The sequence below is a fragment of the Nannobrachium achirus genome, assembly GCF_963921795.1.
Source record: "Nannobrachium achirus genome assembly, chromosome: 14".
In the NCBI taxonomy this organism is placed as follows: domain Eukaryota; kingdom Metazoa; phylum Chordata; class Actinopteri; order Myctophiformes; family Myctophidae; genus Nannobrachium; species Nannobrachium achirus.
In genome coordinates, this window is record NC_137821.1 from 44,501,668 (window position 1) to 44,527,976 (window position 26,309).

General features: G+C 43.7%; 1 protein-coding gene across 1 annotated transcript in view; it reads left to right on the top strand.

Moving 5' to 3' along the window:
* The window catches only part of nrxn2b (neurexin 2b), a gene marked incomplete at its 3' end in the record, with an annotated part of 1,346,377 nt that overhangs the window by 570,959 nt on the left and 749,109 nt on the right, over positions 1–26,309 (top strand). Inside the window, exons 6-8 of the mRNA XM_080741211.1 lie at positions 6,647–6,808; positions 16,669–17,107; positions 21,179–21,562. Coding sequence (XP_080597337.1) covers positions 6,647–6,808; positions 16,669–17,107; positions 21,179–21,562 — 985 coding nt within the window. The remainder of the gene's footprint in view (positions 1–6,646; positions 6,809–16,668; positions 17,108–21,178; positions 21,563–26,309) is intronic.

The window sequence follows — 26,309 nt, forward strand, 5'->3', positions numbered from 1 at the left end:
AATCATTTACAAATTTGAAACTTGGAGATACGAGGTTTCTGCCAGACAACGACGATAAGCTTGTTTAATGTTGAATAATGGTAATAGCAGTGATCACTCTTCAGCTATGTACTGTCGGTCGGTGACAAAAAGCTACTAATGGTTATGCAAATACATTCTTAATTTCAAAAGGGCATGCTGTTATGTGAGGGTCCAGAGTACAGTGAGCGACAGGTAGTGCAATTGTGATGTGCAAATACCATTAGTCATTATGTGAGGTGGCATGCAGAGACCTTGTCTTTGTCCTTTTGGCTGTTGAAATACAAATGCAGCAAATAGATCTCTTTGTGTGTGCTACAAAAAAAAACACATTTTCACAGAAAAAATTGGCCATTAGCCTCGCATAATCTTCCCAGTGCAATGTCATCCAGTGGTTCTCAACCTGTGGGTCTGGACCCCCCAGGGGGGTCCCCACATGATTTTGTAAGGTTCCCCAAATTACAAAGTGACAATTTAAGGACTTTTTAGCTATTTTCACAAGTATCTGTGGAACCAAAAATGCCTGAACTCCTACATTCCAAGGTCCCCAGTTCAAATATGATTCTTAAAGTGGGTTCCGGGGAGCCCCAGCCCCCCTTTCTTTGGCGAAACCTTTTTTCAGATGGAGTGGGGGTCTGCGGCCAACTACATATCAATTTGGGGGTCCTTGACTTAAACGAGTTTGAGAAACAGTGCTCTATAGCAGTGCTTCTCAAACATTTTCATGTCAAGGACCGCCAAGTTGATATGTATTTTTCATGGGACAAGGGACCCTCATAAGATAAGATATGTCAACATTTGCTTGTAAAACGTTTTGGGAAAATTGCCAATCTATAAGCTCTTGACCTTTATGAGGTTGTAGATCGGCCTTTTTCTTATTCTTTTTTTCTTTTAGCGGGTTCAAGTTTCGAAACTGTTCCTCATTTTGCTGGGGAGCCCTTGGACCCTCCCTCAAGGACCCCTGGGTGGTCCCCGAGCTTTGAGAACCGGTGCTTCAAAGAAGGCAATAGAGAAGGCAATAACTCCATGTTGATAGTGCCACATTCTTGACTATTTCTCATTTCAGCAGACATTTCCAAAAATGCTCTCTGACTCAACTCCCGTGGGTCTTGATCAGTTGCGGCAGGGAATTACAACCGGCAACCTGTGATGCATTAAACACTAACTCTGGCCAATGATGCAAGTGCTTGTAACATCAGGCCACGGGACATTGCACTGGTCTTGTTGAAGCATCGACTCACTGACTGTATTGAATAATTCCTGGCATCCCTTGGGGGGCGTCGGCTCTGATGCTACAGTTTGGCTTTGTTCGTTGTGCTTGTTTATTTTCTTGTGCTTGCATTTGTTCTCCGGCATCGTCTCGGCAGGACAGTTGTTGGCGTTCGGGTCAAACATCTGATGACAAACTCTGTCAAATGTTTTGTACTCTATTCATATTACAACCCATTTAGAACGGGTACACATTATTGTGTATCATTATTTTATGCTTTAACTATTGAAAGACAGCAGATATACAAGCTCACAGCGCGGCACCGAGTGCCGCGCTGCGAGCTTGTAGATCTGCTATTTTTGAAAAATCTTGAAAATTTGAATTTTGATTCGATTCTATAAGTGTCTTTTGAATCCTTCTAAGGTTTTTTGAAAAACCTATGTTTCTATGTCAGCAACCTGGCCAGCCATCGTCAAAGAAAAGGTCCTTTTCACTTAAACTGGAGCTCGGTTAGTCTGTTCTTGAGAGACTACTATGTCAGTGGTTCTCAAACCTTTTCATGTGAAGGACCCCCAAAATGATATTTATTTGGCCACAGACCCCCATCTCAAAATATTTAGTTCCAGGCACCCCCCAGAGGCAAAATTTGAGTTACAAACGTTCACTTTGAAAATACATATATTCAAAGATTTGCACACATTTTCACGACTTTTTCAAAATTAGCAGATCTACAAGCTCGCAGCACGGCACTCGGTGCCGCGCTGTGAGCTTGTATATCTGCTATTTTTCACTGTTTAAAGCATTCAATAATTCTAGGCCTCAAACAGGAAGGATCCCACTGGAGCAGGTAGGAATTTCAGATCCAAGCAGAGAGAGGGAGGCGAGTCTAGAGAGGAGGAAGGCAGAAGGAGGGGTAAGTGAGTGAGCAGGAGCTCCAGCAACTGTTGCTAATCTCTCATTTTCCTTCTTTCAGCTGGAAACCTCACAGGTGTCTGGCAGCTGGCTGATGCCGGTCGCTTAATGACTGGCTAATGGTGCTAATGAGCGGGCTTGCGCTGATAGGCCCCCCCACCGCGGTGCCACCAACAACCGATCGCGGCACATCAAACACATGCCCTCCCATCATCCCCCTTCCTCTGGTCCAAAGACTGGGGCACGCTCCTGGTAGATCTTTATGTTCCATTGTATTTCCCTCAAATACACAATATCCACACGGCTTTGGAGGGTCTATGCGTAGCCTTTCGAAAAGCTCCACACCCACTACTCAAGATGAACTTTGTGTCGGGGTCCTGACGACTTTGAGCCAGGAAAGAAAGACAAACAAAATACAATTGGGTGCCTGCAGTCTGAGGTGAAGGTTCTGCAGCTCACTATGAATCATACTGACAGGCGGGATTCCCAACCCGTACTCCCCCCTCAGCTCCAGCCTCCTCAGTGAGTGTAGGATCACTGAAGAGGTCAGCCCTTGAGTCTGTTGAGAGTCACGCCTAAGACCGCCCCAGAGACGCCCCCATCCCACCGACAACAAGCACATCAGCAGCAGCGCTACTGCTGCTTTCACACCAGTTCCACCGGCCCGATTCTGTCTCGGACAGACGCCCGATTCTGTCTCAGACAGACCCCTCTTTCTCCCCACAAGTATAGCGACAGCAGACATAAAAATGGATTGCCCTGTTCGCAAGGGAAGTACGGAAAATAAATCTGTGGAGAAAAGAAAACGAAAAGTGACAACAAATGGAATATATAGAGACGTTGGGCACTCAGTGAGGGGTGAGGGCTGATCTGTTGAGTGCACTTGCCTGGGTTTCCGTCGTGTCTCTTCATTTCAGACTGTTTGGGGTCATCCACGGACGCGGCGCTGTGCAAACTCGCTTAGTTAATCGTGGGGTTTCATGATAGCAGTAGAAACTGTCCGTTGTGTGAGATGACTTAAAACAAACAATAACACAGTAGGCCAGGACTTAAGTTAATATTAAAAAGACAAACAAAAAATCACCACTTCGGATTCACTTAACCCTTTACCTGCCAGGGTTAAAAGAGCATCTACAGAGAGTTTTCACTAACCTTTGAAAAATCATAGAATATTATGCGTCACCACGAGATCGTCTCAAAAGACTCAATTTGGTGTCTTAGTGTCGGGGAGAAAAAAAAGGTCAGTTCGCGATAATTAATCCATTGCAAAGTTACAGGCAGTTGACTCCACCGCAGTTTCCACCGGTGCAGATAGAGGCAGATTGCTTTGGCAGTCACATGATCCCCATGCAGGGGCGAGACTCCAGAGAGGGACGAAAGAGAGGGGCGTTGTGTGCTTGTAGATCTGCTGTTTTCACTACTTTTGTGCGACGGCCTTGCATGATGAAGCAGGGCTTTACTTTGCAAAAGAACGTACACATTTGAAACTTGGAGATACAAGGTTTCCACCCGACAACGATGATATGCAGCTTCTACTAAGGCTAGGGCTCCACCAAAATGACGGCGTCGTGCCGGCGTCAAAAAATGAATCGGGGCGAATTTGAGCCGGTGGAGCCGGGGGGTAAGGCATGCGTGCAGGCTAACAGCTGTTGAATCAAAAATATTGGAGCGCTGTGCCCCTGCCTGGGCCAGCTCTATTAGGATACTTAGACTATAAATGAGTTACTAAATGTATAAAAGACTTACTAATTGTGTAGGTCCCTTTAATCAAAATGCAGGGCAGGACACAATATAATATAGCAAAACGCTGATCTAATGCAACTTAATTAAACCAAGCAGCATACATTGGTTTCAAATAGAGTGCCGTGGTCAATATTTGCTCCGTTGTAATGAAGTGAAAATAAAAATAAAATAGTGTACAAGGAATAAACTAGGCCTATGTGTTGTGGAGAGGCTTATTTATTTGTTTAATGTTGCATTCTAACTTCAAATGGCCATAATGTCTCCTTCACCAAGTAGAAACACTGCATTTCTGGGGTAGACTGTAGTGTTACATTAAAAAGAAAAAAGTAACTCCTCTAATCATAGCGAGTGTAATTTTACGGCTCAAAGAGTGCATTCATCTTGGTTCAGCACTGCAAGCAAATTATGGTTATCTGAAAGTACTTTGTTCTATTTCCTGTTTAATCTAAGTCGTGTGTCTGGATAATTACATGATACTCAAACGTTCTGGGATTTAATAGACAGGCAGACAGGCACCGTATGAGAAGAAGACCTTTTTTAAGTAAAACCTTTATAAGATGAATGTACAGTACCAATGCAGAAGTCACTGGGGGATGAATTCTGAAACTCACAGTTCATCCACCTCCATCCTAAAAACGAAACAAAGGTTCACTTCAACACATCAGTCCATATTATCTAATACTATCAGCTCGCATAGTTTGTGTTTTGATTCCACAAGGCTGCAGCCACTCCAATCGATCATCCAACTTTTGTTTGGTAGCACCTCCAAGATATTCTAATTTGTTGAACAAAGTTCCTGGCTGAGCATTGGTCAGAAGTTCGGTGCCATGTCATTATTCCGATGTGCCGTTGGTCCGACTGGCCCCATTCTAACTAACCCCATCCCTAACGCCACACTAACCTAACGGTTGTCGGACAAGTAAAGTACAAATAGCCAAGTTCTCCAAGTTACAATGTATGTAAACGCTTGTGTTCTCATGCCAATAAAGCTTCTTTGAATTGAATTGTGCTCTCTACTCCCCATGTGGCGGAGTCAGGTCATTGCAGGTTAGAATTACATTTTTAAATCTGAATAACTCAGAAGTAGTATTTCAGCATGGCATCATTCTATAAGCCATATCTTCAAAACTGTTGGGTCAATCTCCACAACCAATATATCATTTTGTAGCTATGATCCCCATCTTTCAAATGAAATGAAAGAATAAAAATATATTAAAAAGAAAAAAAAAATAATCCAATGCCCTCAGCCGTGCTGGGACACATATAGTTGGAATATGAGCTGACCCCTAGAAGTTCGAGGTGGTCGTGATTCAATTTGTTTGATTTGGTCCGAATCTTGACTCCGCCATTAGACGTTAGGAAATTATTATGTCTAACAGTGACATCATTGGTAGGCAGGTTTGGTAATTTCAGACAATGTTAAGATTGTCATTAATGAAAGAACAACAGAACATATTATACTAACTTATTAACTTTCCAGGAAATCACTGATATTCAGGTTTCTAAACTGTCCACAGACCACCAAAGACACACAGAGTGAATAGACGGGAATTGTGAATCTTATAAGGAGCGTGAAGGCTGAATAAAGAACTTTGGTGTGGGCAAGGCCCTGTCGATGAAACGTTTGTGTTCGGTTGGAGTGTGCTGCATGCTTTAGTGTTCAAATGCACACATTTGTGGCTTTGTGCAAAATACGCGTCTGGTAGTCGGAAAGATTTCTTTGCACTGGTAGTGCAAAGATAAAGACCATTACCCGGAGTTCTGTGAATGCGGAACGGTTCAGCTGGGGACAGAATAGCTGCATCTATCAGAAATCGGGAGGGTGATATTTTAAGCAATAGGATTCCAAAAAAATAGCATTATTGAAAGTGAAAATTACTGCTTTTGAAATGGTACCGTTTTGAGCATTACTTTCACTCTGGCCCTTGAAGTGAGATGCTTGCCTGGAATATTTTTAAGAGCAGCACTCTGCTCATCAAATGTCTCTATTTGAAAAGGAAATCTCCTATTCCGTTGCATGTGAAGTTTGTAGAGTCTTCATAAAATTGCCATGAGATTTTCACAAGAAAATGGTCGGGCATAAAGAGAATAGATTTTGACGATTAAGAACCAAACTGAGTCCGTTAGAGATTTACGCATCCAGGTGGGACCACTGAATTACGAGAATAATATTTTTTGGACAAGTACATCGATTGATGAGATTTTAAGTGCAAGTCAATGGAAATTCCTTTTGATCTCTTTCTCTCATAGAGCAAGAGTTATACCCCAAGATGAAACACTTTTAAGTTTAATTAAGCACAGATACTAGCGCCATTTGGGACCCTCGGTGTTCCAAATGGTCCCTTGCACGTAACTCTGACAGTTATTGGGGGCCCTTGAGATAAAAATCAAATAAACATCGAGAACCACTGACCTACATAGCTAAAACATTACCGTCATTAAGTAACCAAGCGATCACAGCGCTGCCACCCGGTGGCTCAACCCAGGCAACTGCACTCTGGAGTGAAACCCCTGCCCTCTCCTCTGATTCGCGCCCCACCCCCCAAAAGCGACCGATCGAACGACAACCACGTAGGGAACAGCGACGCCATGGCGCCAGTGTTTAATCCAGCCTCTTCCTTGTCTCTCCTCTTCATTCCGCTCGCTCCTCTTCCTCTCTCTCTCTCTCTCTCCCTTGACTACTCTCTCCCCCTCCCTACTCACTATCACTCTCTCCTCCTCCTATACCCGTCTGTGTGTTCTGGGCCCTGCCCACCCCATCAGGTGACCATCTCGGTGGATGGCATACTGACCACCACCGGCTACACCCAGGAGGACTACACCATGCTGGGCTCCGACGACTTCTTCTACATCGGCGGGAGCCCCAACACGGCCGACCTGCCCGGCTCCCCCGTCAGCAACAACTTCATGGGCTGCCTCAAAGACGTGAGTGTTTTTAAAGATTTGTTTTGGGGGCTTTTATGCCTTTATGCCATTGATAGTAGACTGGAAATGGGGGGGGGGGGAGATGGGGGAGTGGGGATGGGGAGTGACACGCGGCAAAGGTCGTCCGGATCGGGAATCGAACCGGCGACGCCGCCAGGCATCCATGCTTATGTGGCAATGCCAAAGTGGTATGCGCCTGGACCAGTAGGCCATACTTCTCAATTATGATTTTTATAATTTATTTATTTTAATTTTTTGTAGAGACCTTTTCACATCTAGCAATGCAGTTCACGCAGGCTGAAAAAGGGTTGAATTGTTTTTTTGTTTTTTTACAGCACAGATGAGTGGCTTATATTTGGCTATGCTGCCAACAAAAGACAATAGACATATACAGTTGTTGTAATGCGATGCAATTTGTATGTGACTCTGTTATGGTCCAAAGGTACAGCATGACATCACAGGAGATGCAGTCGGACGGACCTACGGCTACATTTTCAAATTTGGCCCCCCTTTAAAAAGTTTGGAGACACGTGACATGCGAGCAGAAAACACTGATTTGTTTCATTTATCTTTTAGCGAGGAACTGCATTTAATCCCAACCCCCCCTCCCCCCCAGGGTCTCTAGTACGTAACAATTTAACAAGCTGTCAGGAGCGCCAATCTTCGCCAAAAAAATACGATGCCCTTGTAAACGTAATGACTTGGACCGACGCGACGCGACGCGGCGGCCCCCCAATGCCGTTTGCCTCATAAAGCCGGGTGCTGATTGAATAAGTAATTACTTTTCTCATCGCTTTTAATGGATCGCACAGTAATCACCACATCTCTAACTTAATTATGCCCGTAGAATTACATTTTCATTATTCGGATTGCTATCGCTAGGCTCCCCTGGTGGGCCCTAAATGTCCCCAAGGCGGTTAACTATCGTTCCTCTCATCAACGCCACACAGGATTTACTGCCGGTGTTTGGCTGGGCATGCCCGCAGACACGCGCGTAAATGGACAACGCAGGGCTCGAGGCTTTTTATTGTCACATTGTACATACGATACAGCTGCTAGTGACAACACGAGCAATGAGATTCTTGTACTCGACAGCGTGAAAAAGAGATGAGCATTTTAATGAAACGAAATAAAGTGGTAAATGGTGCATTTATATTGCGCTTTTTATGCAAAGCGCTTTACCTAGATTGTGCATTACATTCACCCATTCACACACACATTCATACACAGATGGCAGAGGAAACCATGCAAGGCACCAACCTGCTCTTCGGAAGCAATTAGGGGTTCAGTGTCTTGCTCAAGGACACTTCGACACTAGCTCTGGGGGAGCCCGGGATCGAACTGGGAACCACACGGTTCCCATCTATCTAGCAAATAAAGTGGAAAAGTGATGGTGGAAAAGCAAGTAATGAGAACAAAATCAGACTGAGAAAGACAGGAAAACAATAGAATGAAACACAAGGTATTTATAGCGTCAAAGAGAGCGACAGACTAAGAGGTGTGAACGCTGATAATAGAGGTAACATGAAGCGAAGGAGACTTGTGAGCAAACATGGCAGATGGCGGGTAGCGTTGCGCTGAAGAGACTGTCACGCCGGATGAGTGATCTCCCATGAATTAGCTTAGCGGGATAGACCAATTAAGACAAAAAAGCAAGGCGTAAATGAGCCAGAAATGAGGGGAAGGCTAGAACAAAAACCCGGCAAAAGAAAAAAGGTGTGACGTGCACTTTTCTGGCAAAGAAGGTGAAAGAGTTAGCGCGAGGAATAAGGGACGGATATAGTCCCTGTCGGGCAGAAACCGCGTATCTTTTAGAAGGTGCTGATCATCAGAGCGCCTTTTCAGGCAGAACGAAGTGCTTTTTTTAGGGGCCAAGCCTGAAAAGCTTGAGCCACTATTGAAACTCTTAATGTTTTATTATTCTTCCGCCACTTCTGGCTTGAACATGCAGTCAGTTTTTACGAAACTTGGTTTATACAAAATGGCGAAAACACAAAACTTATTACAAACACAAAACGTTTTAGCACTCAATTGAAAATATTACATTGACCTCACCTTGATGAGGATAGTTTGGTTTGGATTCAGACACAACCCTTGTTGCGCTCTGGTCAGCCTCGCCTCGTTATCTTCCATAGGGTCATATGTCTCTAATATACGTACGTACACATTGGATCCGAGGTCGGCCCAACTGGAGAAGGAAAGATAAAAAGACGCACGGGGGGGGGGGGCATATAGTATAGAGAGAACCCCATGGCGGGAACAAACGCGTGAAAGAAGCACGGACAGATAGGGAATCGCAGGCCTGGATTGGAAGGAGAACGAGGGCTGTGTCTTTTTCATCCTGCGCTCTAGTTCAGTGCCGTCAGCCCGGATTACCTGTGGTGTCGGTCGGGGGGGGGGGGTCTTTGGGGGCAGAGCGGGCTTTGATGCCGCCGCCACCGTGGTAAACACCTTTGATACGCCAAGGCCTCTGGGCAACCAAGATTCCAGCAGAGAGCGGGGGGGGGGGGGGGGGGGGGACACGGCACCAAGTTGTGTGTGTGTGTGTGTGTGTGTGTGTGTGTGTGTGTGTTAGGGCATTCACCGAATATTAGAATATTAGAAAATTCGAATATCAAAGTCACTATTCGACGTTGTTCACCTAAGTAGACTATTCGCTTATTTTATTGTTTTCTCTTTAAAAAAATATATAGTTTATAAAGCTTGGCTAGATAGGAAGTCATAAGAATGAGTTGTCAATGATGAATGATGAATGATGAATTTGTTAATGCTCTATACCAGGGGTTCTCAAACCTTTTTAGGCTGTGACCCCCAAAATAAACATATTTGAACTGGGGACCCCCACCCTGACAAGCACTTGGAATTTTAGGTATTACATTTAATGTGACTCGGTTCCACAGATAAATATTGTGAAAATAGCCGATCTACATGATCACGTTGCGAGTTGTGAGCATGTAGATCGGCTATTTTCACAATGTTCGCCTCTTGCTTACTTAATATTTGACAGTTTGGCCAGTTTGTCCAGTCCTGTCGAATATTCGACTATTCGAATACTTTGAGGTCGAATAATTCGAATACTAAAATTCACTATTCGTGAATGCCCTTGTGTGTGTGTACTTAATGTCCATTTTCATTTAGCTTTAGTCATGTTTGAATCTGAAGAAATGTTTAGTTTTAGTCGACTAAATATCATAAGACGTGTATTTTGGCAGGCCTTGATGGTGTCATAATGTCTGATTTCATACTTTGTTGCGTGCTAAAAATGGCCGATCCTCAAGCTCACAGCGCGACACAGCACGATGCGTTGTGAGCTTGAAGATCAGATTTTCAGTGCGCAACTAAACAATCTCTGCAGTGGTTGTTGCATGGTTACACAGCGATTTGGGGAGTAGATGTTTACAGGTTAGGTTTTTAGGGGTCGGGTTAGAGTTATACGCTTTACAAGTACAGTAGTTGCGTGTCATTGTGTCGCTCACAAAAACAATTATAGTATTGTGAGCTTGTAGATCTGCTAATTTTCACTTTAGAGCAGGGGTCTTCAATGTTTTCAGGCCAAGGACCCCTTAGTTGAGAGAGAGAATAAGCAGGGACCCCCACAACCTGTTCATAGATTCCATATAGTTTCATTGTTTGACAGCAAAATCATCAGTGTATTTTGTCCAAGTTCTCCAATATGGACACTAGGGTTCAAGTGGTTAATATGTAAAAGAAGAAAAAGGTTTCTATCACACAAAGATTTGGAGGACCCCCTGTAGTAACTCTGAGGACCCCCTAGTGGTCCCGGGCCCCCTGTTGAAGACCCTTGCTTTAGAGTTAGGGTTAGAAATGGAAGGAAATAAAATCACTGTCTCTCAAAATGTTGATGTCTTCACAAGTATGGTAATCTAAATCAGTGTGTGTATTACAGTATGGGCTCAAGGTCATATGTGTTGGTGCACTAATGTGTGTGTGTGTGTGTGTGTGTGTGTGTGTGTGTGTGTGTGTGTGTGTGTGTGTGTGTGTGTGTGTGTGTGCGCGCGCGCGCGTGCGTTTTCAAAGTCGACCACACACTACGATCATACACTGAGCTGTGATGTGTGTGTCCCACTGTCTCTTTGTGTGCGTGCGTGTATGAGTTTTCCAGTCTGTGAGGTGTGAAATCATGCCCTCTCACTGTGTAACCCCCCCACATACACATCTACCCACCCACCCTCTCTCTCTCTCTCTCTCTCTCTCTCTCTTTCTCCCGGCACATTGTGTGTAATTAAGAACCACGGTGATGTTGCAGAGCCAACCAGCTTTCCCCGTCCAGATTCCTGACGGCCCCCTATGAAAAACAATCATGGGGGGCCCGCAGTGAATACTTGGGCCCAGAATTAGGTGCAGCACCCCTGCTCGCCTTTGGACCAACTTGAAGTCATCATGTGCACCAGAATGACTCTGGGTTCCTGCATGACATTATGTATTGGTGGATGCAGGTGTGTTCTGTTCTGTTGTTGATGTTGCTGTTATCGCAGGGCCAGAGCCCTCCTCAGGGGTGACTCCATCGATTTGTCTTGTCATTGAGAAACTCTGCAAAAAAAGGCCGGACCACCCGCCCTGCAGCGCAAATAATCACTTTTCTCTGGTCAACTCTTGGACGCGCGTGCGTGCGTGCGTGCGTGCGTGCGTGCGTGCGTGCGTGCGTGCGTGCGTGCGTGCGCATGCTTGGTCAGGGACGTGCTGGGCCCCTGATTCAGCCCGGGAAAAAGAGTTGGAGAGGCCCTCATTGCGCGCTTTTGAGAGAGATCTCTCTCTATAGCGCTGCTGCTACTCAAAGATTTGTGACAAAGTGACAAGCCAGTGGGCTTATATTTCGTCGTTGTCGGGTGGAAACCTTGTATGTCCAAAACCGTTTTGTATTTGTATTTATCATTTTAAAAATGATTTAAACTAGTGAGAACTGCCGATCTACAAGCACACAACGCCTCGCACCGCGAGGCGTTGTGTGCTTGTAGATCTGCTGTTTTCACTACTTTTGTGCGACAGCCTTGTATGATGAAGCAGGGCTTTGCTTTGCGAAAAAAAATCGACAAATTTGAAACTAATTCTGTCCTAATGGCCGGCCTGGACTGGCCCGGAATGAACCGGCCGTTCGGGAGTTGTCCCGCTTTTCCCAATGGCCAGCACGTCCCTGATGCGTGCGTGTGTGTGTGTGGGGAGGTATGCAATATGTATGATTAACATGGATGTATACATGCCTCTTCGTATGTAATTAGAACAGCGGGGAATATCGAACAATGTGTAACTAACGGGTATACCTTAACGACAGTTGCTTTGAATATTTTATGTTATTGATACATGTCAGTGTGTGCAATATACTCCCGCAGCATGGCCAGAGAGCGTATCGATCGGGGACGCTTTGACAAGAAGAAAAAAAGAAAGAAAATCAGGACAGAAAGCATGGCCAGCAATAAAGACAGTAATGTTATTATTCACTGACCCAGAAAATGAGCAGTGGACCCTGATGAACCGTATGCACACGCACACACTCGGAAAAAAACTTACCTACACACGTTTTCAGCCCTAAACTTTGGCTATTTGAAAATTGCAGATCTACAAGCTGACAATGCTTGTAGAACAGCATGTCAGCCATTTTCAACATATCTTCATATCATTTGTCCCTAAAGGCCCATTCTCCAGATATTTTTCCATTCAAAGTGGATGGTAGATACAGATAAAAAGCTGCCACAGATAAAAGTATCTGTGGCAAATATCTGTGGTAGATATTTTTTTTATCTGTATCTACCATCCACTTTGAATGGAAAAATATCTGGAGAAAGAGATTTTTTTCATCTGTTATCTGGCCCAGTGGGAATGGGCCTTAATGCTCATGAATCAGAGTAGGACTGTGGACAGTTCAGAAACCCGCCTACCACTGACATCACTGATGGGGAATCCAATCAGGCTTTCCTTTTCCTTGGAAGTTGGCACGCTATGATGGAAGCCATTATTCTCGCATTAATACAAAATCTTGAAATACTGTTTGAAATGACCAGACCTGCCATACCTACCACTGGCAGTCAGGTGTCTGAACTGTCCACAGCCCTCCTCTGAGACGCAGAGTGAGTGGACAGGTTTCTGAACTGTCCACAGCCCTCCTCTGAGACACAGAGAGAGTAGACAATAATAGGACCTATTATTATAACAAATTAGTGAGGACTAATTACATGAAGACAGGTTGAAAATGGGTGAAGTGGTCCTTTTTTAAGTGAGAATGTCCTTGACTCACGTTAAATACATCTGCGATGAATGGACAAAACGCGTAATCTTCTTAACTACATCTCATTAAGCTTGCCTCTCACTGTTTCTCACACCTGTAACAAGTTGAGCCAGCGCCTTATTAGTTTCCAGTTTTAGCGTTAGCATGGCCAATTAGCGGAGCTAATCTCCGCTAATGATGACACTTTGAGATGAGCACACTGCAGCATAGCCAATGCTGGGTCTGCCAGGGGAACTCACACATAGCTAGTTGTGCATAGAGTGTGCAAGGGCGTCACAAGGGGCGGGGGGAAGTGGGACTGAGTTACTATAGGGCCCAAGGTGGAGGGGCCTTAATTATTTTATAAGCTATTGAAAAATAGCAGATATACAAGCTCACAGCGTGGCACCGAGTGCCGCGCTGCTATTTTTTAAAAATCGTGAAAATGTGTGCAAATCTTTTGAAAATGTGTATTTTTTTAAGCAAACATTTGTAACTCAAATTTTGCTTCTGGGGGGTCCCTGGAACTAAATATTTTGAGATGGGGGGTCCGTGGCCAAATACATGTCATTTTGGGGGTCCTTCACATGAAAAAGTTTGACTGACATAGTAGTATGTAGAAGACATTTATAGAATCGGGTCAAAAATATTCAAAGACTTGCACACATGTTCATGTTTTTTTTTCAAAAATAACACTACAAGCTTTCCGCTGTGAAGCTTGTATATCTGCTATTTTTCAATAGTTAAAGCACAAAATATTGTCTAATAATGCATTCCCAGTCTAAATGGGTTCCCCTATGAAGAACATTCATGGGGGGCCCGCAGTCCATCCTTGTACCCAGGGCCCAGAATTTGGTGTGGCATCCCTGAGAGTGTGTGTATGTGTGTTTGTGTGTTTGTGCGAGCGGTGGGAGCCTGAACCAGACGCTGTGAAAGAGACGGGTCTCTGTATCGGTGTGTTGAAATCTAAAACAAGGCTAGAGGGAGTTTGTATATTTCATCGATTCTCAAAAGCAAACACGGCGATCCGCAGACCAACACGATGAGCCATTCACTGACCCGAACCGAGCAACGCTAAATCAAAGCCAATACTGTATTACACCTGCTCACACACTCACACACTCACACACACACACACACACACACACACACACACACACACACACACACACACACACACACACAGAGAGGAAAGAAGAACAGGATGCTTGTAGTGTTCCTGTACACCAGTGGCTCTCAACCTGTGGTTCGGGACCCCCAGGGGAGAACCCAAATTATCTGTGGGGGTCCCCAAATTATGAACTTAATTAATGTGCAACATTGTTTTCTCACTACTAATATAACGTTTGAGTGTATAGAGGGTATCCTAAAGTGACAATTTAAGGACTTTTTAATACCTTTAAAATAGCTAATTAAACATTGGCCAAACTGTCAAATATTAGAGGCAGAAATTGTGAAAATAGCAGATCTACATGCTCACACCGACCTCGCAACAACTGTGTTTTACAAAATGTAATTCCTCAACTCTTAGTGCTCGTCAGGGTGGGGGGGGGGGGGGGGTCCCCAGTTAAAATAATGATTCTTTTGGGGGTCGCGGTCTGAAAAGGTTCAGAACCATTGCTGTACATGACTATTTTTGTTTCATCTAATGTTATCTAATGTTCTTATGTGAATACATCGGCTTGGCTGAAAGGAAGTATCCGTATCTATTGTTACCTTTTAGCTTTGGCGGTGGCTCTATTTTCTGAAATGCACTCGCTGTATTGAAAACCATGTTGCTAGAAAACAGAATTTAGGAACACAATATTTCGAATGGCTATCACGAAGTGCTGCTTGTTTGTTTGCGAGTCTGTCAAAGTATCTCACGTTGGCTTTATACTTGTGCCAGAGAAATAAGAGACGAAGAGAGTGCGAAGAGCTAGTGCAATCAGAAGGCAGGCGCACGCACGCACGCACGCACGCACGCACGCACGCACGCACGCACGCACGCACGCACAACGCAACGGAGGGAACAGATTTCCCCCCAACAATGACAGCCCCCTCAGACTGCACTCCATAGAGTTGTCAAAGAACAAAAGCCCGAGCGCATTCACAACTCCTCGTCTGAGAGACAAGAGTAATTTACTCCACCACTCCTGGCTTTTACCACCTAATCCATTATGAATGCACGCACACTGAGGCGCAGGCACGCACTCTCCTCCCCAGCTATGAGACAATGGAGTTTGCGGTTTGTCGAAGGAAAAAGCCCCGTCGGGGGACATTTGCATCAGGGCCGGGGGGCGGTGTTTGCTTTGTCCCGGGTTCCTGATATCTCCCCCAGGAGCCTCTTTTGAGTTATTATTTTCATTTATTGTGTGTGTTTACTGAGATCGGGGAATCATGGTGGTTGTTTTGCAAACACTTACAAATACTGTACGCGGGAGTGTCGTGATGGGGATTTCTTTTTTGGGGGTGGGGATCCGCAGAGTTTTCTGCATTCTTTTTGGCTGTGTTGCTCATTCCCATGGGAAGACAATGAATTTGCTCACACACGTAATAACATGCACACTCTGGCACACTCCGAGCCCACGCCGGTCGATGAAAACAAATGCTTTTTCCGCATTAATTGCATTTGAACCTCTTTAAAGTTTTCATGTATGCTGCCCAGTGCACGCCCACGCACGCACGCAATTCCATCTAACACACACACACACACACACACACACACACACACACACACACACACACACACACACACACACACACACACACACACACACACACACATTTCACATGTGCAAACACAGACACTATAATTGCCTTCTAGCCCGCAATGAATTTAAAACGGCAATGTTGCATCTACATGTATTTCCACACCCGCATACATATTTTGCAATTTGTCCACCCACATAATTTCCATTACACAAATGAGTGAACTCGCGCATAACATTATGCATGCAGATGCGGCTCACACAAACACATATGGTACATACACACACACATACATCGCTGTGTCCATAATCTTGCAGTCCTCTACTTTAACTTTATACCACTTTCCATACGAAGGAAAACTATGTAATGAGCAGATCAGAGTAACTTTCGCTATGTGCAGAAAGTTACTGAAAGTTAGTTTAGCACAGTGATGTAAAGTAACTAAGTACATGTACTTAAGTACTGTATACTTAAAGCCCTGGACAGATTTTAATTAGCTTGATTCCATATTTAGATATTTTATGTAAATGTTATCAGGCCCTCCTCCTGCAGGACGCCCCCCATACACACCCATTGTAACTTCAAACTCCATTTTAACCGTGATAGATTCATCAAAACACCCATCTCTTTTTCTAGTGACTCATACTACCCTCCTAATACGTTTCTTATTGTATCAGTTTTTTACATTTTTTAGAATTATTAAAAATAAATGAAAAAACACGGCCTGCTCAGTGCTCACATATTAGGAGGGTAGTATATAAAAAAGATGTGTGTTTTTGATGAATCTATCATGATTAAAATGGAGTTTGAGGTTACCACTTACCCTACCTTTAATATGGACATTTTACTTGTTTAGCTGTTTAAAAGCCAGCGAGTCGCGGGCCATTCTTTCAGCCACAGTCAGTCACTTTTATCAACCGTATCTCTCTGTTTCTGCGTTTCCCACCAGGTGGTGTACAAGAACAACGACTTCAAGCTGGAGCTGTCGCGGCTGGCCATCGAGCGCGACCCCAAGATCACGCTCAACGGTGACCTGGTGTTCCGCTGCGAGGACGTGGCGGCCCTGGACCCCGTCACCTTCGAGACGCCCGAGTCCTACATCTCCCTGCCCAAGTGGAACACCAAGAAGACGGGCTCCATCTCCTTCGACTTCCGCACCACGGAGCCCAGCGGCCTGCTGCTTTTCAGCCACGGCCGGCCCCAGGGCCCCAAGGAGCAGCGGCCCGGCCGCGAGCTCAAGACCGACTACTTCGCCATGGAGCTGCTCGACGGCTACCTCTACCTGCTCATAGACATGGGCTCCGGCAAGACCAAGCTGAAGACCAGCAACAAGAAGGTGAACGACGGCGAGTGGTGCCACGTGGACTTCCAGAGGGAAGGGAGGAAAGGTGAGGACAACACAAGGCAGATTCACATCCTTAAAGAGGTGGTGCCATGATTTCCCCCCTCTAAAACATGATTATCAGGTATTATGATTATACTAGGAGGAAAATTGTTTCCAAAAAAGTATACAGAAAGAGTTAAAATTGGGTTTTTATGTGGCCACACCCCCAGTTCATTAAGTATGCATGGATGTCATGGTGGGTGGTGACCCAGCTGAAGTTAGCCACACCCCACAGTGTTGGGTGAATGGTAATTAGGGGAGGAGTTGATTCTGTGATGTAAAAGTATCTGTGTTTTTTAACTGACACTTTTGACCACAAGGTGGCAGCCTCCAAGAGAAAAAAAAACAATACCAAGAGAATACATAATTGCTCATAAAAACCACACCAGGGGGTCCAATGATGTACTTTCAACCTCATAGACACATGAAAAACTGAAAAAGTACAAAACCATGGCACCACCTCTTTAATTCTGTAGCCTCGTAGCGATTTGAGGGGTGAGGTCGCATTTTTTATTTTGTGTGTTTGCATTCACACTGCACTTTGTCAACTGCAGCAAGGAATCAAACTAAACAACAAATATGATGCGGTTCCTCTGTGTGAAAGCAGCATTCTTAGTATTCTTAGCATTCATTTGACCATGTCTGTCCACGGGACATCTTTCCGCAGCGTCATAATGCCACCATAGTCTCTATGCGTTAGTCCATACTTCGCTTAAACCGCTGCAGTCGTACAGTGGAAATGCTGTTTTTTCAACATTTCACTTCAACACTTTTCTTTTTACCTTGTGGTACAGTGCCATGTACAAACTTGGGCGGAACGGTAACTAGGTTTTCGGACACACCAACTTATGTGTGTGTCCCAAAGTTACCCTTTGTGGTTTTGGGGGATAAACAATTACCTCAAGGACAGATATACAATTAGTGTAATAACACTTACTGTATATGCTGATATCTCATTTGGCTGACCCATTGAAACCCTTTTAAATCAATTTATCATGCAGTTCATTTTTGTACATTTTGGCTTTGTAAGGCAGTACAGTACTGTATCTTTGTACTGTATATCTCTGTCCCAACAAAAGATACATCAAATCACGGTTGAGCTCACGCTGTCACATGCTAACAACCCAACACAACACAGCCTATGCTGTTATGCCACTCACAGCTCAGCTCACAGAACACAAGACTCGCATTAGCATGTTGGTACGTCATTCGTGGTGATGTACACTGTAATGCATAATCACTGGACTGTAGACTGACTGTACAATTCTCCCACCCACTAAATGAATACATGTTTTCAGTTGATATTTTAAGATGTAGTCTTTGATATATTCAAGCCACTATAGAGCCAATTAACTGATCATTTTATTTGTCTCAAAGCCTTTTCGCCGCTATTCGACCCCTGACTGTGTCTCTTTCTTTATCAGTCTTTAGGAGCTTTGTTAGTTTATGCACTTTGAGCCATGGTTTACACAGCAGTTACATACTGTACAGTAGCACACTGTGCTTAATCACCTCTTTGCCCTGTCTAGGCATGATGGCCATGTCAGCTCATTCCTTATTTCAGTCTGAGAGTGTTTTGTCCGTTTTATTTCTGTCTGTGTGCGCGTGTATGCGCACGCACCATACGCCTGCTTGTTTGCCTGCTTGCGTGCCGTGTGTGTGTGTGCACAGAAGGGTGAGCATTCTCAGGTCTTGGGGTCTGTCTGCATGCCTGCTTGAGTCAGAAAGCAGTGCACCTCGGAAAGTCATATCTTCTCATAACGGTGTCCTACAGGGACCACGTGTGTGCTGTGCACGTGTGTGAGTGTGAGTGTGTGCGCGAGTGCGTGAGCGTGTCTGATCTCGCCGCTGCCCCGGCTGTAATTGGCTTTTAATAGAAAATTAAGATGGAGTCGTTAATCACAGACGAAGAGAGAGAGGGGCCTTTTGTCCCCCCCCCCCCAACCCCCCCCCCCCCGCTCCTTGCTGCATTCGGCCTCCCTTCTCCTCCATTTAGCCTATTACACACACGGTAGCACTTTACAATAATGACCTGTTATAAAGCATTTATAAACATTTATAACACATTAATAAGCAACTTGTAGATGAGTAATAATGAATGAACAAGCGGTTAATACATGTTTATTTAAACATTTATAACTATATTTAATAATCATTTATAAATTGTTAGTAACTAGTGAACTATTCATGAATAAGCCATTTATAAACAATTATAAATATATTTTAAATCATTTGTAACCAAAGTTATTTAGTATTTATAAGCTATTTAGAGATAAATAACTAATCATTTACAAGCTATTCATATACATTGGTAAATGTTTAGTAAAACATTTATAACCCTTTTTATGCCTTTGTAAATGATTATTAAAACATTAATAACACAGTTATAAGTTATTTGTAGATAAGAAACTAATCATAGACAAGCTATTTATATACTAATTCATTATTTACAACTGTCTATTTATGTGGCCTCCATTTTTGTTCATGTTTAACAAATGCTTTGTAAAGCATTCCTAAATTATCTATAAATCATTGCTAGATGTTATCAAGAGCCCTAATGTAAAGTGAAGACACTTCATAATCTACAACTGTCTGTTAATAATGTGGCCTCCATTTTTGTTCATGTTTAACAAATGCTTTGTAAAACATTCCTAAAATATCTATAAATCATTGGTAGATGATATCAAGAGCCCTAATGTAAAGTGAAGACACTTCATAATCTACAACTGTCTGTTAATAACGTGGCCTCCATTTTTGTTCATGTTTAACAAATGCTTTGTAAAACATTCCTAAAATATCTATAAATCATTGGTAGTGTAAAGTGAAGACCACGTTAACAGACAGTTCATGTTTAACAAATGCTTTGTAAAACATTCCTAAAATATCTATAAATCATTGGTAGTGTAAAGTGAAGACCACGTTAACAGACAGTTGTAGATTATGAAGTGTCTTCACTTTACATTAGGGCTCTTGATAACATCTAGCAATGATTTATAGATAATTTAGGAATGCTTTACAAAGCATTTGTTAAACATGAACAAAAATGGAGGCCACATAAATAGACAGTTGTAAATAATGAATTAGTATATAAATAGCTTGTCTATGATTAGTTCCTTATCTACAAATAACTTATAACTGTGTTATTAATGTTTTAATAATCATTTACAAAGGCATAAAAAGGGTTATAAATGTTTTACTAAACATTTACCAATGTATATGAATAGCTTGTAAATGATTAGTTATTTATCTCTAAATAGCTTATAAATACTAAATAACTTTGGTTACAAATGATTTAAAATATATTTATAATTGTTTACAAATGGCTTATTCATGAATAGTTCACTAGTTACTAACAATTTATAAATGATTATTAAATATAGTTATAAATGTTTAAATAAACATGTATTAACCGCTTGTTCATTCATTATTACTCATCTACAAGTTGCTTATTAATGTGTTATAAATGTTTATAAATGCTTTATAACAGGTCATTATTGTAAAGTGCTACCTAAAAAGGTCAATACTGCGATATATAAATAATCTGATGCAAGTAAAAGTCTAGAATTCAAAATGAACTTGAATAAAAAATATGAAAGTATTGGCACAAAATATACTTGAAGCATGTAAAAGTACATTTTTTTTGTTTTGAAAATAGATTATCTACAAGCTCACAATGCGCTGCGATGCGACTCGTTGTGAGCTTGTAGATTGGCTATTTTAAAATAGCCTAGGTATGAAACAGGGCTAAAGTGGATCATGTATGTTTAATAATATAATGTATATCTGCAAAGTAACTAGTTTTCAAATAATTGTAGCAGAGTAGCCTAAAAGTATAATATTTGGATCTCGAGATATAGTGGAATACTAGGTATTGGAAATGTACAATACTCAAGTAAAGTACAAATACCTCAACATTTTACAGATGAGTAGCCTACAGTACAAACAGTAAATGTACTTAGTTACTTTACACCACTGCAGGCAACAAACTCAAACTCTTCTCTCTCTCTCCCTCCTTATCTTCCCTCGAGCCTTTCCTTCAACTCTAACCCCTCTCTTCTCTCTCCACCACACCTAGGCTCCATATCGGTCAACAGCCGCAGCCTGCCCTTCAACTCGCCTGAGGGCAGCGAGATCCTGGACCTGGACAGCGACATGTACCTGGGCGGCCTGCCCGAGGCCAAGGCGGAGCTGGTGCTGCCGCCCGAGGTGTGGACGGCGCTGCTCAACTACGGCTACGTGGGCTGCGTGCGCGACCTCTTCATCGACGGCAAGAGCCGCGACGTGCGGCGGCTGGCGGAGATCCAGAGTGCGCCGGGCGTCAGCAGCTTCTGCACGCGCGAGCTGCAGAAGCGCTGCGCCGGGGCGCCCTGCGCCAACGGCGGGCTCTGCAAGGAGGGCTGGAACCGTTACATCTGCGACTGCATCGGCACCGGGTACCTGGGCGGGAACTGCGAGATAGGTGAGCCTGAGCGTTGGTTGTTATGGGGACAGGGAGGAGGGGGCCTTGGTGGAAGAAGTACTTAGATTTGTTTTTACATGTACTCTAAGTCTTTTTCAGGCCACAGACACCATGAATCAGGGACCCCCACTGCATATTGTATGTATTACATTGTGTTGCAGGTTAAACTTTTTCATAGATTTCATAGACTGACAGCACTGTCATCAGTAGGTAGGCCTAGAGTTGAAAGTGGTTAATGTAATATGTACAATCGTTGTTGTCGGGTGGAAACTTTGTATGTCCAAAACCGTTCGTTTTGTATTTATCATTTTAAAAATGAACTAAACTAGTGAAAACAGCCGCGAGGCGTTGTGTGCTTGTAGATCTGCTGTTTTCACTACTTTTGAGCGACGGTCTTGTATGAAGAAGCAGGGCTTCACTTTGCAAAAAACATACAAATTCGAAACTTGGAGATACAAGGTTTCTGCCCGACAGTGACGATATATATAAAACTTCACACGTCCTGCCATTGGTAAGGCAGTATAGATTTGCAGGGGATTTTGCTACTTTTATGAACTTCTCTAACTTCAACTTTAGTGTTTAAATCTACCTCTGAAGGTGGATTCTGTTTTTCTATGGGAATGGTTTCTGGTTTCTTGCTATTTGTGAGTTTCTGGAAAAATACACTCCATTCTCCATAAAAATTAGAAAGGAAAACATGCATTTGCAAGAAATCTGCAGGAAAAGAGCAGGAAATACTGAAGAGTTGAAACGACTCTTCTGTATATATCTATATCATGTCACACAAAGATTTGGTGGCCCCCCTGTAGTAACTCTGAGGCCCCTCTAGGGGTCCCGGACCCCCTGTTGAACACCCCTGCTGTAAGTAAAAGTTACACGTAAAAGAACTGCCCTGTATTCATAATTCTACCCCAGTAAAAGTAAAAATATACTTACAGTACCAAAGTCAAAGCAGATCTAGTACTCAGTTCAGATTACTTTATTTTCCTTTCGTAACTTGGACAATAACAATCACAGAGGAACACAACATCACCAGTCAATCCACAGACATGGATCACGATACACAAATACTACCTCATATGTTTATGAATTCAAATATAAGCTATACACAAGTAAAACCACAAATAAAACCATAACAGGCTCCAACTGTAATAGTGCAAGGTTACCATACATTAAACTAAATGTCTCCCATTTTTGTTACACCGGCACAGCAAAGGAGACCCAACTATGAAATTGCTGCCAAGACCCTTGCAGCCCATTGTGCTCGGAGCATCACGCTCTGCTTGGCGTAGGAACCGGGCCGGGGTACTAACGCTATACAGACAGATGGCCTTTGCATGGCCTATGGGAACATTTGGTGCATTCAGAGGGTGCTGGACACAGTAGAATATGTGCACGGAACACATTAGAGCAGACACTACAGATTGTGAACCGCAGTCTCCGCCGACGACAACAAGTTGTTTAGAAGGAAAGTTCCCGACACGGAAAGGCCGGTGTGGATGCTCCCACGTCTCCAACCAGCTGCTATAGTACACTAGTTGAGAACACAGGGACAGGGGTGTAAAGTACAGGTAACTAAGTACATTTGCTCAAGTACAGTACTCTTTTGAGATACTTTTACTTTACTCCACTACATCTCAGAGGTAACTATTGTAGGCTACTTTTACTCCACTACAATTATTTGAAAACTTTAGTTACTAGTTACTTTGTAGATTTTGATCATTATCACAAAAAGTGCATTAACATTTTACCAGCCCTATCCACCTGTTTCCGCAAGACTTTACTGTAGCATTATCTGCGCGACACTTCCGGTTAACAGCAGACATACAAGCTCACGTCGCGTTGCAGACGCAACCGTTGTGGGCTTGTAGATCACACTCGGCAGCGACGCCGGAAATGCCGCTCGCCTTCTGCGCAATGCACGATGGGATGTTGGAAAATCGTGGATACATTTCGATCTACAAGCCGATCTACAAGCTCACAATGCGTTGTTTGCGGTGCGATGCATTGTGAGCTTGTAGATCCGCTATTTTCAAAATTGTATGCATTTGAAAACGCGTAAAATTTGACTTTCTGCACAATGAGTACTTTCTATTTTCTGTACATTTTTGTACATTTTGATGCCAATACTTTTGCACTTCTACTCCAGTAAATGTAGAATTCTGGACTTCTACTTGTAACAGAGAATTTTTCTACATTGCAGTATTGATACTGACAAAGTACAAAACAGACAAAACTCTACAAGGAGAGCTGTGTATGTGTGCACTGAGGCCCCGGTGGCATTTTGGGCGCGCTGGCTGGCAGCGAGGGAGGAAATTAGGGCGTAAACGAGAGGCTACATGGCAAGGCGGGCATGCAGGCGCATAGCAGCCGTACCGCTACCTCACCATCTGGGGCTGGTCATGCACGCCCAGGTGGCAGGTATACACAGCCATGGCCAGGCTGGGGAGGGTGACGTGCGCGCCACGCATGCACAATTACACACCTGTTTCATCCCCGTTTAGCTCTGTCCACACGTCGGCCTTTGCTCCGTCGTCTGTTTATCACCTGGTGCACCAGGGGGTCCAAATGGGCCCTTACATACGGGGTATATTTCAGGGGTCTTCAACAGGGGGTCCGGGACCCCTAGGGGGTCCCCAGAGTTACTTCAGGGGGGCCACCAAATCTGTGTGTGATAGAATCATTATCTTCTCAATGAACAACTTGAACCCTCGCATCCCTATTCTGAGGAGAACTTTTTACAAAAATAGCCGATCTACAAGCTCTCAACGCCTCGCAGAGCTTGTAGATCGGCTATTTTTGGCAAATAGGTTTGGTGTAGAGAGTGAAAAGGTAAAAATGAGTATCTGCGATTTGGTTAAATGTCTGAAAAAAACACATTAACACAAATCCAACATATAGACTGATGACGGTGCTTTCATGAAATCGATAAAAATCTGCAACACAATTTTATACAGTATGTACTGGGTCTGGGGGTCCCTGCTTTTATCTCCCTCTCAGTTAAGGGGTCCTTGGCCTGAAAACGTTGAAGACCCCTGGTCTATTTGGTTCCATGTGCAACACTCTTGGCGGCCTTGTTATTCATATATCAGGTAGTACTTGTTGTTGGTCACCAAGAATGCTGGTACCTCATTGGCTGTTGATGGTGACATCACCAAGAATGCTGGTCCCTGATTGGCTACGGGTAAACACAGACATATACGCGACGCGACAGATACGCCCCCGAACGCAGTACTTGCTCGCTCTGCTGGCGCAAGTAATAATCCACTTGTATACACTCAGAACCTCTATTGTGCCAAGGACCCCCAAAATGATATGTATCCATATGGATGGATACGATGGTTAAAAGGATTGTGATGCTATGTTGAGCTACTTTACCCCCCAAGGACCCCTGCCTGGGGGTCCCCGGAACCAGTGGTCTATTTCAATGTTTCTCAAACTTTTTTTCATGTCAAGGACCCCCAAATTGAGACTATCACTTAGCTGCTGCATATGGACCCCCTGGAACTCCCTCAAGGACCCCACTTTGAGAACCAATGGTCTATTATGGCTTTGGCTAGCGTCACCGCAGGGGAGAGAGAGTCGGGGAGAGGTGGCGGGGGGGAGGTGGGACATGGCAGGTGTGGGGAGAGAGAGAGGGTAATGAGGTAAGGAGAGATTGCTGCCGAAATCAGGACAGAGGGAGGGAGGGAGGGGGAAAGGGAGAGAGAGAGATGTCTTTATTGTGTGAAGGCTGCATGGGCTGATGGAACTGTTTGTGTCTCGGCCATCGGATGATGATGAGGATAGGGTGATTTTCCTCAGCTCTCTCCTGCCATCTAGTGGCGCCTCTTGCGTTACTGCAAAGGCTTACTGCAAAGGGTGTTAAGGGGCCTGTTATGAAGTCATCCTCCGTAATCCCTCTTATATTATTATACCCTGTGATGCTATATTAGCCGCATAGATCAGTGCAAGGTGAGAGCAGTCGATGGTATTGCTTTCTCGCTTAGAAAAATTATAACCCCATACATATATGCTCCAATTTGCCATCCCCAGTATATTCTATAATTCTTCCTCCCAATCCATAGTGAAATAAAAGTACAGAGAAATAAAAGGCCTGGGGAAATAATATAGCTTTCTTTAATATACCTTATAAGAACTGCCGTGAACTCCAAGTCTCTCTGCATGATTAGACTTACATCTCACTCAGTCACAGCTATAACGCAAGAATCAATTTGCCGTTGAGTTATTTTGGCCTCTGGCGTTTACAGTATTTTGTTTGACTGTGAACCAAAATGCTTATGTCAATGCAGAGAATCTTGTCCCTTAGAAATAGAACAGAACCCTAGCGTCCATATTCTGAGAACTTTAGCCAAAAATAGCAGATATACAAGATATACAGATATACAAGCTCGCGACACCTCGCGCTGCGAGGCGTTGTGAGCTTCTAGATCAGGGGTGTCGAACTAATTTTGGGGTGAGGGCCGGATTGGATGAAAGGCGACTTGATGAGGGCCGCAACCAGTCGCGGATCGGATGGCATGCACACTCGCGCACATGTTCGCTCTGTTTTTCTTCCTGTCGTCTCAGCCACTGCTATAGCTAGCAGTATAGCAGTGTATCATTTTACAAATTGTGTTCATTATTAAGTAAAATAGCTACTTTCATTATTGGTATTACAGTTGCAGTTAGGTACGAGAGATGCTATTTGTTTAAAGGAGTAGTTCATCGCCAAAATGACTTTTTTTTTCTTTGATTACCATTGAGA